Genomic DNA, 12,256 nt, shown 5'->3' with positions numbered 1-12,256 from the left:
ACTCTTAAATCTTGTGGACAGCCTTCCCAGAAGAGTTGAAGCTGTTATAGCTGCAAAGGGTGGACCGACATCATATCGAACCCTATGGATTAGGAATGGGATGTCACTTAAGTTTTTGTATTGAAAACCATACACTAAGAATGAAGAATGTTAAATTGATTGTAAAATAGGGAAGTGTTAGATGGTGAGTTTAAATAGTGTTTAACCCCCCCTGAGGTTAATTTAATTGTGGTGTATATTGATTCTGCATGAAACGTATTCCATTTCTCTCTCTTCCTATATGCAGGGGCAGGAGTTGACAGTGAGACAGATGGCTCTTCTCGGCTTCAGGGATCTGGTCCTAATGAAGCTCTCTCTGGGTGACCTGCTGCGCAAGAATCTGCCTCTCATCCCAGCATCCATCACACAGATGCTGCTTGTGCTACAGGTGAATGTTAACCACAAACCCATGCTGAATGGCCATCTGTATGACCATCTCTATTATTCATGTGTGTTCTTGTGTATGTGTAGGGAATTCAGGAATCCAGAGGACCATCAAAGGAATATTGCCAACTTGAGAGTCTGGTGGCGCTAGTGGTCACACCCTACTTATGGAACTGCAGACACACAAGTAGGAAAACCAACATTGATTCTTTATAGTTTAATCTGAGCCTAAAGTATTATTCTGGTGTCATTTCATGCTTACACAATTCTGCCATTTCCTCAATCACAAAAACAAGTGTTAGCTTGCCCCAAAATTGTACTACTTAGCCCCATGTTGTTCCAAATTCACATGACTGATCCAAATTAAACTGACAGAAATTTAAAGGAAAAGTCCACTTCCAGAACAACAATTTACAGATAATGTACTCACCCCCTTGTCATCCAAGATGTTTGTCTTTCTTTCTTCAGTCATAAAGAAATTATGTCTTTTGAGGAAAACATATCAGGATTTTTCTCCATATAATGGACTGATATGGTGCCCTGAGTTTGAACGTCCAAAATGCAGTTTAAACGCGGCTTCAAATGATCCCAAATGCGTAAACGAGCCCAACTGAGGAAGAAGGGTCTTATCTAGCAAAACAATTGGTTATTTTCATAAAAATAATACAATTCATATACTTTTTAATGTCAAACGCTCGTCTTGTCTTGCTCTTCCCAAACCCGTTTTGTTCCGGTATTTCGAAAAACTCCCATCTCATGTTCTCCGTCAAATTCAAAATCATCTTATAATCGCTGTTTTACCTTTTTTGTTAAGGGTATTTAATGATCTTTGCATGTTCACTTTGCAAAGACTGGTTCGGTACTTCTGCAGCGATGTAGGATGAAATAATTTTTGAAGTTGAGGGAGAAAATACGATTGATACATGATAGTTTTTCAACACCCTAACTGTCCTGAGCCAGAATACACAGAGCTCAGGGAGAGCAAGACAAGACAAGCATTTGAGATTAAAAAGTTTTTAAATTGTATTTTTTAAATGAAAATAATCAATCGTTTCGCTTGATAAGACACTTTCTCCTCAGCTGGGATCGTTTGAAGTCGCATTTAAACTGCATTTTGTAAGTTCAAACTCAGGGCACCACAGCAGTCCCTTATATGGGGAAAAATCCTGAAATGTTTTCCTCAAACACAATTTCTTTATGACTGAAGAAAGAGACTCAACTTCTTGGATGACAAGGGGGTGAGTACATTATTTATAAATTGTTGTTCTGGAAGTGGACTTCTCCTTTAAGTTGTTCATTCATAATCATCTCTTTTTGTGAGCTGTTAATAGAAAAAAATCACTCTTTTGTGTTCCATGCATGAAGGTTTGGGAGGTTTAGGATGTCATGAAGGGTGCAACCCCTTTAAATTTGCCTACAAATCTGTGACTTTCTCACATTTCCGTAGGCTGCACTGAACAAAGCACCACAAGAGCTCAAGTGAATCATCCTGAGATCAGGATTACTCATTACATCTCTGAAAGCTCTCTGCTGTCCCCTGTAGTAGAACAGGAAGGGGAAGTGTACCTTGAGCGGGTGGGAAACCTACGACGTCATAGCGTGACAAATGCTCATTCTGACATCCAGCTGCTCACTGTTACTAGCAGGGTATATAGTGGAATGGACGACAACTCCGAAACTATAGATGTGACTAAAACCCACCTCTGAAATCTGCCATGTGATGAAAGCATTTGTGAGAAATTTGAGTGTGCAGGAAAGACAGAAAATATCTGACATTTAACAATAATTTATAAAGACAAATATCAACATTTGAGCAATGTATATTGGAGTGAAAAAAAGAACATTATATGAAATATATGTCAGATTTCCAGTGTCAATACAATGATCAGATTAATGTGCATCAAATATTCTATCTGATTATGAGATGTTCAATGAAGCAAATAGAACACATTCACATATGTAAGCAATATCGGGAACAAATTAAGTAAAAAATAAATGTGTTATGTCTTGAGACAAAGCTTGTTATGTTCTGCACCTTTCAGAGATTTGGAGCAGCTGACAACTTTCAGGTGACACAAACATCTGCATTAAAGGTGCGATCACTTTTATCGTTGTTATGGTATAAAATCCAGTAATGTATATACAAATCCAAGTGAATGTGAATTTCGCACAAGAGCGAAAGATTTCAGGTAAAGTTTAAACTGGTTATGCAGATTCACTACATTAACAAACAGAAAGTTGCCTGGATTGAAAGGGATTCTTTGTGAGCTACACTTCACACATCACTTAACAATTTTCATTGCCAATGTAACCGCACCTTAAGCCATTTATGAAGTTAATAAACACAAAACACCACATTTAGTATAATCACAGTAAACAGTGCTGCTCTGTACTAATTACACTTTAAATTTTCAGATTGTGTCAAATAAATGAAAATGCATAGTTCATGTCAAAAAAAAAGCAAAAATGTTCTCTTTCCTCTCACAGGATCTACTGTAAAATTGGCAGATTAGGCAGCAAACAAATTGCAGTTGAATGTAGTATCATTAAAAGAATTTTTGACGGCTAACACTTTAAGCAGCACCATTAAAATATTTTGACACCATTTAGCTTGGTTGACAGGACATTCAGTGAAATTTGTGATACTAATCATACATAAGTTTGTCCATTGATTGCACTAAAACACTCTGGAAAAACATTTGGATACTACCAGCCAAAAGTTTTGAATGTTTTTTAAAAACATCTCTTCTGCTCACCAAGCCTGCATTTATTTGCTCCAAAGCGCAGCAAAAACAGTGACATTCTGAACATATTTTTACTATTTAAAATAACCATTTTCTATTTGAATATATTTTAAAATGTCATTTATTCTTGTAATTTCAAAGCTGAATTTTTTAGCATCATTACTCCAGTCACATGATTCTTCAGAAAAAACAAAACAAAAACATTATTATGTTGAAAACAGCTGAGTAGAATTTTTTCAGGTTTCTTTGCTTAATAGAAAGTTCAGAAGAACAGCATTTATCTAAAAATGAAATCTTTTGTAACATTATAAATGTTTATCATCTTTATCCTCGCTTTTGATCAATTTAAAGCATCCTTGCTAAATAAAAGTATTAATTTCTATCATTTCTATAATTTATTTAAGATAAATGCTGATCTTTGGATCTTTCTATTCAAACAGAAAGCATACTAGAAGGATCATGGGACACTGAAGACTGGAGTAACGATTCTGAAAATTTAGCTTTGATTACAGGAAAAAAATTACATTTTAAAATATTATTTTAAATAGTACAAATATTTCAGAATTGTACTGTGTTTGCTGTACTTTAGATCAAATAAATGCAGGCTTGGTGAGGAGAAGAGACTTCTTTAAAAAACATAAAAAAATCTTACTGCTCCAAACCTTTTGACTGCTAGTGTATCTAAAACACTTCCAAACAGATATGCGAGTTATGTAAAACCACCATTACTAAGCCTGGTGTACCATAAGGAGTCTGAGAAAGTACAGGTTTTGCCGCATTTTCCTAGTTTCAGCAGTGTCTATGAGAACTTAAGAAGGAAGGAGCAATGTAGAAACTCAAAGTGAAGGTTCGGACCCCCGAGGTTGGACCCCTTCCCTCCTGAGGCTAGCGTCGAATCGTGGTGTGACCTCGCAGCGCACCAACAGCACGTCGTCTTTTACAAACCCACGCTGCCGCAACGCCTGTAGGTGCAGGAAAGTGACGTAGCCGAAGCCCTTGGGGTTGCGCAGCACAGTGGGCCTCTGAAAGGCTTGCAGGTCTGGCTTGGTCTCCATCACTTCCACATGATGCTGCCCCTCGACCTGGTCCAACACTGACAGTCGGATCATCCCCTGCAAGGGCCAGGAGAGCTGGCTGTCAAACTCACCCTGCATAGTGTGCACGAAAAGTGAGATGTAGTTGGAGCAGCGAGGAGCACTGGGAGTTTGCAGATGCAGTCGTAGGCAGAGTTTGTAACCCGGCCGACCCGTGTAGAAAGGCGGGCTGTGGAGGACTATGGGTTGACCGGCTTCTTGGCTACGAAGGTGAACTGAGAAGTTCTCCAAGCGCCATACGTAGATGCCTTGATACTGCTGAGCTTCCAGCTCCCGGGTGGCCTCCTCCAGTGTGCCCAGCTTTCGGCGTAAATCTGTGACCTGGATTTTCTGTGTCTCGTTGTGGATGCACAGCTCCCGGATCTGTTGATCTTGACGAACCAGCCGACCCTCCAGCTCTAATACCGTCTCCCGCAGGTTCATCAGCTCCTGCCTACACTGGCAAGAATCTGGCGCTCGAGCAGATGCACCACGTTCGTCTGACGAAGAGTGGGTGGCGACTGACGGCACTGGGCAGCTATTGAGAGTCTGGCTGCGCAGAAACTCAGCCATGTAACGCATGTGCATCTGTGTAAATTCCTGCATGTGCTGGGCTAGTTCATTCCTTGGCATCTGTAACATTTCCAAAGAAATAAAAAGGTTTGACATTTCTGTTATACACTACTATTCACTACTATTATGGTTAGTTCACCCAAAAATGAAAATTAGCCCATGATTTACTCACTCTTAAGGCATCCTAGGTGTATATAACTTTGTTCTTTCAGACAAATTCAATCGGAATTATGTTAAAAAGTGTCCTGGCACTTCCAAGCTTTATAATAGCAGTGGGCAGGTGTTTTGTTCAACAGTCCAAAAGAAGTCCATTAAAGTGCATCCATCCATAATAAAAAGTGCCTCACATGGCTCTGCGAGGTGAATAAAGGCCTCCTGTAGTGAATCAATGCATTTTTGTAAGGAAAATATGTATATTTAAAATGTTATAAACACTTTTCTCTAGCTTGCGCTAACTGTCATGCGTGCAAGCCGTTCCGGGCGGATGACGTAGGACGAATGCGTAGCGCGATTATATCTAAATTACGACCTATGCTCTCAATGTTAAATGCCGAAATGTTAATTCATGCGTTTATGACCTCAAGGTTAGATTATTGCAATGCTTTATTGGGTGGTTGTTCTGCTCGCTTAATAAACAAACTCCAGCTGGTCCAAAATGCAGCAGCTAGAGTTCTTACTAGAACCAGAAAGTATGACCATATTAGCCCAGTTCTGTCAACACTGCACTGGATCCCTATTAAACATTGTATAGATTACTTATAAAGCCCTGAATGGTTTAGCTCCTTAGTACTTGAGTGAGCTCTAATCACATTATAGTCCCTCACGTCCGCTGCGTTCTCAAAACTCTGGCAATTTGATAATACTTAGAATATCAAAATCAACTGCGCCAGATCATTTTCTTATTTAGTGCCCAAACTCTGGAACAATCTACCTAACACTGTTAGCAGACACACTCTGTCAGTTTAAATCTAGATTAAAGACCCATCTCTTTAACTTGGCCTACACATAACTCATTTCTATAATCCAAGGCTGCATTAATTAGGTCAACCAGAAATGGGAACACTTCCCATAACACCTGATGTACTTGTTGCATCGGAAAAAGAATGGCATCTACGCTAATATTTGTCTGTTTCTTTCTTATTCCAAGGTCACCGTAGCCACCAGATCCAGTCAGTATCTAGATCAGAGGTAGGGCTGTGACGGTGGCAGATTTTTTCCACTGCGGTGGTAATGGACCAACTACCGTCGGTGGCGTGGTGTTGAGGTATATATATATATATAATTTTGAAACATAAAAAATGAGGCTCAAAAATATAAACGTGCGTAAGGTAAATATCAAAGAAATTATACAGTTAAATAAGAAAGTAGCCAAAATAAGAACGGTAAATATTAAACAAACATTTGTTGCATACATTCATAACAACCTCGCCCAACCCTTGTCCGACGGCTCATCAAAATTATCGGCCCGAGTCCGACTGGAGTCTTTTCTCTTTCTTTCCCATTACACTGTTGCATCCATTAAAATAGCTCAGTTTTGTTTTTATTAGGAAGATGTTTATATTTCTTTTCGTTTATTTATAAAGTTAATTTAGAAACATGTTTGAAACATTTTTTTGTTTGTTAAATTAAGGTTTTTGCTTTTTACAGTAAAGACCAAGTGGTCAGAGGTAGGCAGTGAGTTGATCACAGCCTACGTTTGATCAGTTTTGCCTTTTCAAATCATCACGACTTGCCTAAAATAAAACCTTAAAGCATATCACAATTTTTATTTTAAGCGTTTAACTTAGATAAATGCACACTATTACGCGCCTACAATCGTTTGTTGGAGAGTGGAAGCAAAATGCGCAGGATATGCAGGCTCCAGCGCAATCACTTGCAAAAAAATTTAAATACACCATAATCTTTACTCATAAAGGTAAGCGTAATATATCATCCGGAACTATAAAGGGTCTAATTTTATTTGCGTGCACTCACAATATCAACAAAATGTTGTGCTTTTGTAAAAAATAAAAGAAAACAAACAAGATGCGCTTTCTGATGTCTCGGTGTTGAACAGAAGCGCTGCACAAAAAAAGAAATGAATCTCAGCGAATACTTGCCTTACAGTCAGGATAAATATATCTATAGAAAGCTTTAAATGCTTACTTTAGTACTTTAAAACAAAAAAATTCAAATCAAAAACAAAAACTCTTTCATTATAAAATCCGTAGAGATGCGTTTCTCTCTAAAGGCCGTCAGGATCATCGTCTTTGCGACACTGGCTCAGAAACCACTAGTTTATTAATAATTCATTCAAAGTATCTCCTTATTTCCCCCCCGACACATTTATGGTAATTACTTTTCCCGGAGCTTTGCAAGCTTTAGCCTAATTTGTGCGTTTGAACGCGGATCTCTTCCAGCAGCTGCTGCTGCCGGCGGGGACACTAAACACGGCCACGGCAGAATAATTGTTGCCGTATTTTATGCTTGTTATAGATTGTGTGACGTCACATGCAGTACTGCCGGTGGCAATCAACGACCGCGGTGGCGTGGTTGTCATTGCGACCATCACAGCCCTAATCAGAGGGTCACTGCCGTCCCCCGGATCCAGTTCGTACCCAGCCCAGATGGTGGATAAGCACCTAGAGATGACCTCTACATCCCTGAATGTCAGTGGGGACCATGTCAACTAGATGAGCCCCAGAGACGGACCATCAATGAGGAACTTATTACCTAGACGGCTGTCGGCGCAAGACCACAGGAACCAGGAACCAGAGTCCTCGGCAATCTGACTTTGCTGCAACATGGAACTTTTGTATTATTGACACACTATTGTCCTATTTAATACTGTAAAGTTGCTTTGACACAACCTGTTTTGTTAAAAAGAGCTGTATGAATAAATGTGATTGAAGGATGCGCAGTTCGAATACGGGCAGCCACGCCAACGGTGCCTGCAGCATTTTCAAAAGTCTCAGTTTTCACGTTTTACGACAGGCATAACCGTAGCAAAAGTTATGCGTTTTAAAACAAAAACGCACTAGTGTAAACGCAGCCTTATTCGTCCCTCAGAGCAGTGTGAGGCACTTTTTATTATGGATGGAAGCGCTTTATTGGACTTCTTTCTGTTGAACAAAACACTCACCCACTACCATACCTAGGATGCCTTGAAGGAATAGTTGACCCAAAAATGAAAAATTTATTATCATTTACTCATCCTCATTATGAGTTTCTTTATTTATCTTGAACACAAAAGACATTTTGAGGATTTTTGAAGAACCAAACAGTTGTTGGTCTCCACTGACTTCCACAGTAGGCAAGTCAATGAGGACCATCAAGCAGTGTTGCTGATTGTGCTGCTTTAACACAGTTGCCGTGGGTTGTTTTTAGTGTCTGTGGGTTGACGTGACCTCAATAATGTGATATTTAGCCCCTGGAATGCGAATTTTACCAAGGAAACCCCACCCAAAAATGTGTATTTTACCCACCGGAACACGTTTTTTACCACGGGACCCACTCCAAAATGTGATTGGGCTAGGTTTGAGTAGGAATTGGGTGGGTTTTGTCAATCTTATTTTATGTTTAACATAAGAAAGAATCCCATACAGGTTTGGAATGATATGAGGGTGAGTAAATGATGACAAAATGTTCATTTTTTTAATGAACTATTCCTTTAAGTAGTATTATTTTTGTGGAAACTAATACATTTTTACCAGAAGTTCAAAAGAACAGCGTTTAATTGAAATTCTTTTGTAACACTGTGAATGTCTTTACTCTCACTTCTGATCAATTTAATGCATCCTTGGTGAATATAAGTAAAAAAAGGTTTACTAAAAGGATGATGGTCAGTATGTTTTTGGAGTGTTATGCAACAGGAATTTCATGGCTCACCTTTTCCCGACAACCAAAAGTGCTGAAAGTACAAGCTACAGGAGCTTTCAGACAGTCTGTGTCACAGTGCAATGCCAACTGAAACCAATAATAACAGATTAATTTAGCTTCATAGTTTCACAATGAATAATTTTAAATATCAAAAAGAATAAATTACTGTTGTGTCTCAAGTAATGTGCATATGTGTAACAAATCATCCGACACACCTGATCCCGAATAAGCTCCATGTCGCAATATTCACACACTGTATTGGCGAAAGGACAAATCTGTTCATGAATCTGCACAAAAGAAAACAAATGTTTCAGACATTAATGTTAGACAGTGTTATTGGTAACTAAATCTTTTCAAATGTTCTTTGTTAATTAAAATAAAGCTAAAATCAAATAAACGAAATTAAAACTAAAATAAAATAAGTTTGTCACTATGATAAAAAATAATACAGAAATAAAAATAAATTAAAGCAAAATTCAACTGGGAAAAAAACAAAACAAAAAAAAACTAAGCGAAACCTAAACAAAAATTTAAATGAACTGAAAATCTAAAAAAGAAGCTAATTGTGTATTAATAATAGATCTACTTTTAAAACCACTTCAACCAAATCTAAATATATTCAGTGTGTGAACAGAAAACAATGGGTTTTACCTGTTTGCCAGCATACACAAAGCTCTCTGCACAGTCAGGACAGGTCAGAAGCCTCTGTAAACACTGCTGGCTCTTGTGTTCATCCAGATGGCTCTTACGAACAGACTCCAGACACTGAGGGCACTGCACTGTAGCAAACTTACACTGAGACGAGTGTTTCTGAGGAAAAGAGAATGTAATAACACAATTAAACAAGTTGCCACCATGAAAACTGCGATTTAGCAAGCCTGTTCATGATTCCACGCTAATGGGTTTGAAATGGCATTTTTGAAATGTCTTGCTCTTTGAAGAGTTGTTACATAACATATCCATGTGTTTTAATTAACAAGATTTTAAGTTGAAATCCTGAATATGAAATAAAGAACACTACAGTTTTCTTAAGGAGATCATTACAAGCTTTGGCATTATCAGATTGTCTGGCTGGCAGATAAATACTTGTTGATCAATTAAAAAAATAAAAAATAAAAAAATAAAAAAAATCAGGCCGACTTTTTTTGTGCTGCCTGCAAATAATAATAAGCATGCACACTATTTTTCGTTTGACTTGCCTGACAGGTTTGTTTTTTTTTTTTTTGCAAGCACAAATATTTAAAAATCTTTTACCATGTCAAACCTCAAAATGTACCTCCAGTTGGCGCAACTCCATTTTATCACTGCATCCTGCATTAGGACATCGGACAGTGAGTGAGAGGATCTCTCGTTTGGCAAAGTTATCAGGGAAGAGCTGTTCCTCAAGCAGCACCTCATTGTCAACTGGACATTTTTGCCCTGTGTCCCTGCCAGAAAATAGGAAGTTATAGTTGACATTTTTAATCCCTGTAAAGCTTGACATACAGTAAAAGACAGAAGTTAGATTTTTTTTTAAACATCTTATGTGTGAGCGCTCGGTGAGGGGAGTGAAGCGCTTATCAATGTAGCCAATCGCAGTCGTGTCTGTTGAGCGCGTGAACACTATGGCCAATCAGCGATGTTTAAAAATGGGCTCAACAGCGCTCAAATGTGAGCGGGAAATGGACATTTTTAAAATTTCAGTACCGAAAGTACCGAACTCGGTACCTTCTGACAACTCTACTTTAGACAAAATAATAAAATAAAAAATAAAAATACATAAAATATACACTATAAATACATGTGTTTTTGTTGAATATCCTATTTGATAAACCAGGCTTCTGTGGCTCTTACAGTATATATATATATATATATATATATATATATATATATATATATATATGGAGCTCATATCTGAAGAGGGAGAAAAAACAATTTAAACAATTTTACATTCATTTGGTGAAGTTTGGTATTTATATGGCCATATATTAAGATGAAACTCTAATAGCTTGTATTGTAAATCATCTATTACCCCATATTTCCCAATAATATATCTAAGATAATATTTAAAACTTTTTATGTTTTAAATCTTATCTTAGTTTTATGATCAAATGTCTGTAAATTTTACTGTGGGGTGAAAATTTATAATGCAAGGCAATACAAAGAAGACTGAGAGATGTACAAATAAACATAGAATTAAACTGTTTAAATAAATTCCATAAAAGTCTGATATATCTGATGCATTTTAACATGATTTTTCTACAAAAAACAAATCAAACCAAAAAAGAAAACAAACAAACAAAAAAAGATTTCAAACCGAAAGACGTGTACCACAACCTGAAGGGGTAGAATTATACTAAAAGGTGTTTTACTTAAGTGTAAACTACAAATAGAATGACAGAAGGCATATATAAGATTGTGTACAGCATTTTTTCATAAAAGTTTGGATTATGTTGATCATTTAGCTTAAGAAGTAATTGTTTCAGATATGACACAGCAAGATTCAGAACAGGGTGAATTTAACAAGTAACAACTACATTTAAAGTTACCTGATTGACTTCTTGATGCATGAGTTGCAGAATCGATGTCCACATGGTGTCTGTACCGCAGAGCGAAGACCCATCAGACAGATAGGGCACTCATACTTGCTCTCTAGCGGAGGGTCAAACTCCACGTCATAGCCTTGCTGGTCTGGGGGGATACTAGCAGAGACACTTATATTGGAGGGGTTCTCTGTCGGGCTCAGATATGAATCGGTTTCTTTCTCCATGGCTGCTGCACAACTGGGACTGTCAGTATCATAGTAGAAATCATCAAGGCTAGGCTTATCCAAGTCACTGCAAGCCATCTGTAATCAAATCAAGAGAGTGTTATGTTGATGAGTGAAAATAACACATAATCATCCATACAACACATAGTATCAACAAACAAATCTGCCTGTTTCTGTGTGGCTGCCTACCACACAGAAACTGACCTCTAGGTTTTACAGATACCACGTACGTATTCATTCAAAGTCTTAAATGCACAGAGGATGTGGTAAGACATCACACATTAGGGTGATTTCCACTATATTGATGGCAAAGTGAAAAGGCACAGGATGACAAACTACAGGCCTAGTGATATATTCATCTTCAAACTGTTTCCTCACGGGCATTTCTGCTGGGCGGGGCTGAATTCAGGGAGAAACTTTTCTCGTTCAACCACTGGAAAGTTACTTTTTTGTAGCCCAAAATACCCATATCACACAGCGTAAACGTCAATATATACATTTCAACAGGTTAAACTTACCTAAAATGTAAACTTTAATCTAAATTCATGGCTGAAGTGAGTTAAGAGTCGAAATCAGCTAACTAGTCACAACCGACGGTTACATCAGCAACTTTCCTTTAAAGCCGCCAATGAAAACACACTTTTTAACCTGACATTATTGTTCTAGCACCACAAACATCTTGGTATGTGACATATGAATCGAATACCGATAAACGTTATGTGTAATAGGTTTAATTTACATACCTTGCCTCGGTCCGGCCTCGCTGTCTACTACAAGCTTCCTGTATCCAAACATCAGCGCATAAGCTCAACGTCACTGGGTCAAATTCCCCTCGT

The 12,256-nt window shown here is 37.9% G+C and overlaps 2 protein-coding genes across 2 annotated transcripts in view; one reads left to right on the top strand and one right to left on the bottom strand.

Moving 5' to 3' along the window:
* The window catches only part of LOC127168476 (proline-rich protein 5-like), an 8,703-nt gene extending 5,682 nt beyond the window's left edge, over positions 1 to 3,021 (top strand). Inside the window, exons 7-9 of the mRNA XM_051115384.1 lie at positions 287 to 427; positions 511 to 610; positions 1,871 to 3,021. Of these exons, the coding sequence (XP_050971341.1) occupies positions 287 to 427; positions 511 to 610; positions 1,871 to 2,130 (501 nt within the window). The 3' untranslated portion in view covers positions 2,131 to 3,021. The remainder of the gene's footprint in view (positions 1 to 286; positions 428 to 510; positions 611 to 1,870) is intronic.
* On the bottom strand, positions 2,228 to 12,256 carry traf6 (TNF receptor-associated factor 6). Its single transcript, XM_051115382.1, has 7 exons — positions 12,164 to 12,256; positions 11,200 to 11,498; positions 9,948 to 10,098; positions 9,323 to 9,481; positions 8,887 to 8,958; positions 8,681 to 8,758; positions 2,228 to 4,873 (listed from the first exon to the last, which is right to left on the bottom strand). Exons 2-7 carry the CDS (start codon positions 11,496 to 11,498, stop codon positions 4,004 to 4,006), a joined length of 1,629 nt encoding a protein of 542 aa, XP_050971339.1. The 5' UTR covers positions 12,164 to 12,256; the 3' UTR covers positions 2,228 to 4,003.

This window comes from Labeo rohita, chromosome 7 (assembly GCF_022985175.1).
Source record: "Labeo rohita strain BAU-BD-2019 chromosome 7, IGBB_LRoh.1.0, whole genome shotgun sequence".
Taxonomy (NCBI): Eukaryota; Metazoa; Chordata; class Actinopteri; order Cypriniformes; family Cyprinidae; genus Labeo; species Labeo rohita.
This window is presented reverse-complemented; position numbering and strand designations above follow the sequence as displayed.

Excerpts from the sequence above, each read along its gene's own strand:
- traf6 (XM_051115382.1), bottom strand. The coding sequence starts at position 11,498 with ATGGCTTGCAGTGACTTGGATAAGCCTAGCCTTGATGATTTCTACTAT. Across the intron at positions 10,099-11,199 it reads TGCATCAAGAAGTCAATCAG|GGACACAGGGCAAAAATGTC; the intron begins GTAACTTTAAAT and ends ATTTTCTGGCAG. Across the intron at positions 8,759-8,886 it reads TGGAGCTTATTCGGGATCAG|TTGGCATTGCACTGTGACAC; the intron begins GTGTGTCGGATG and ends TATTGGTTTCAG.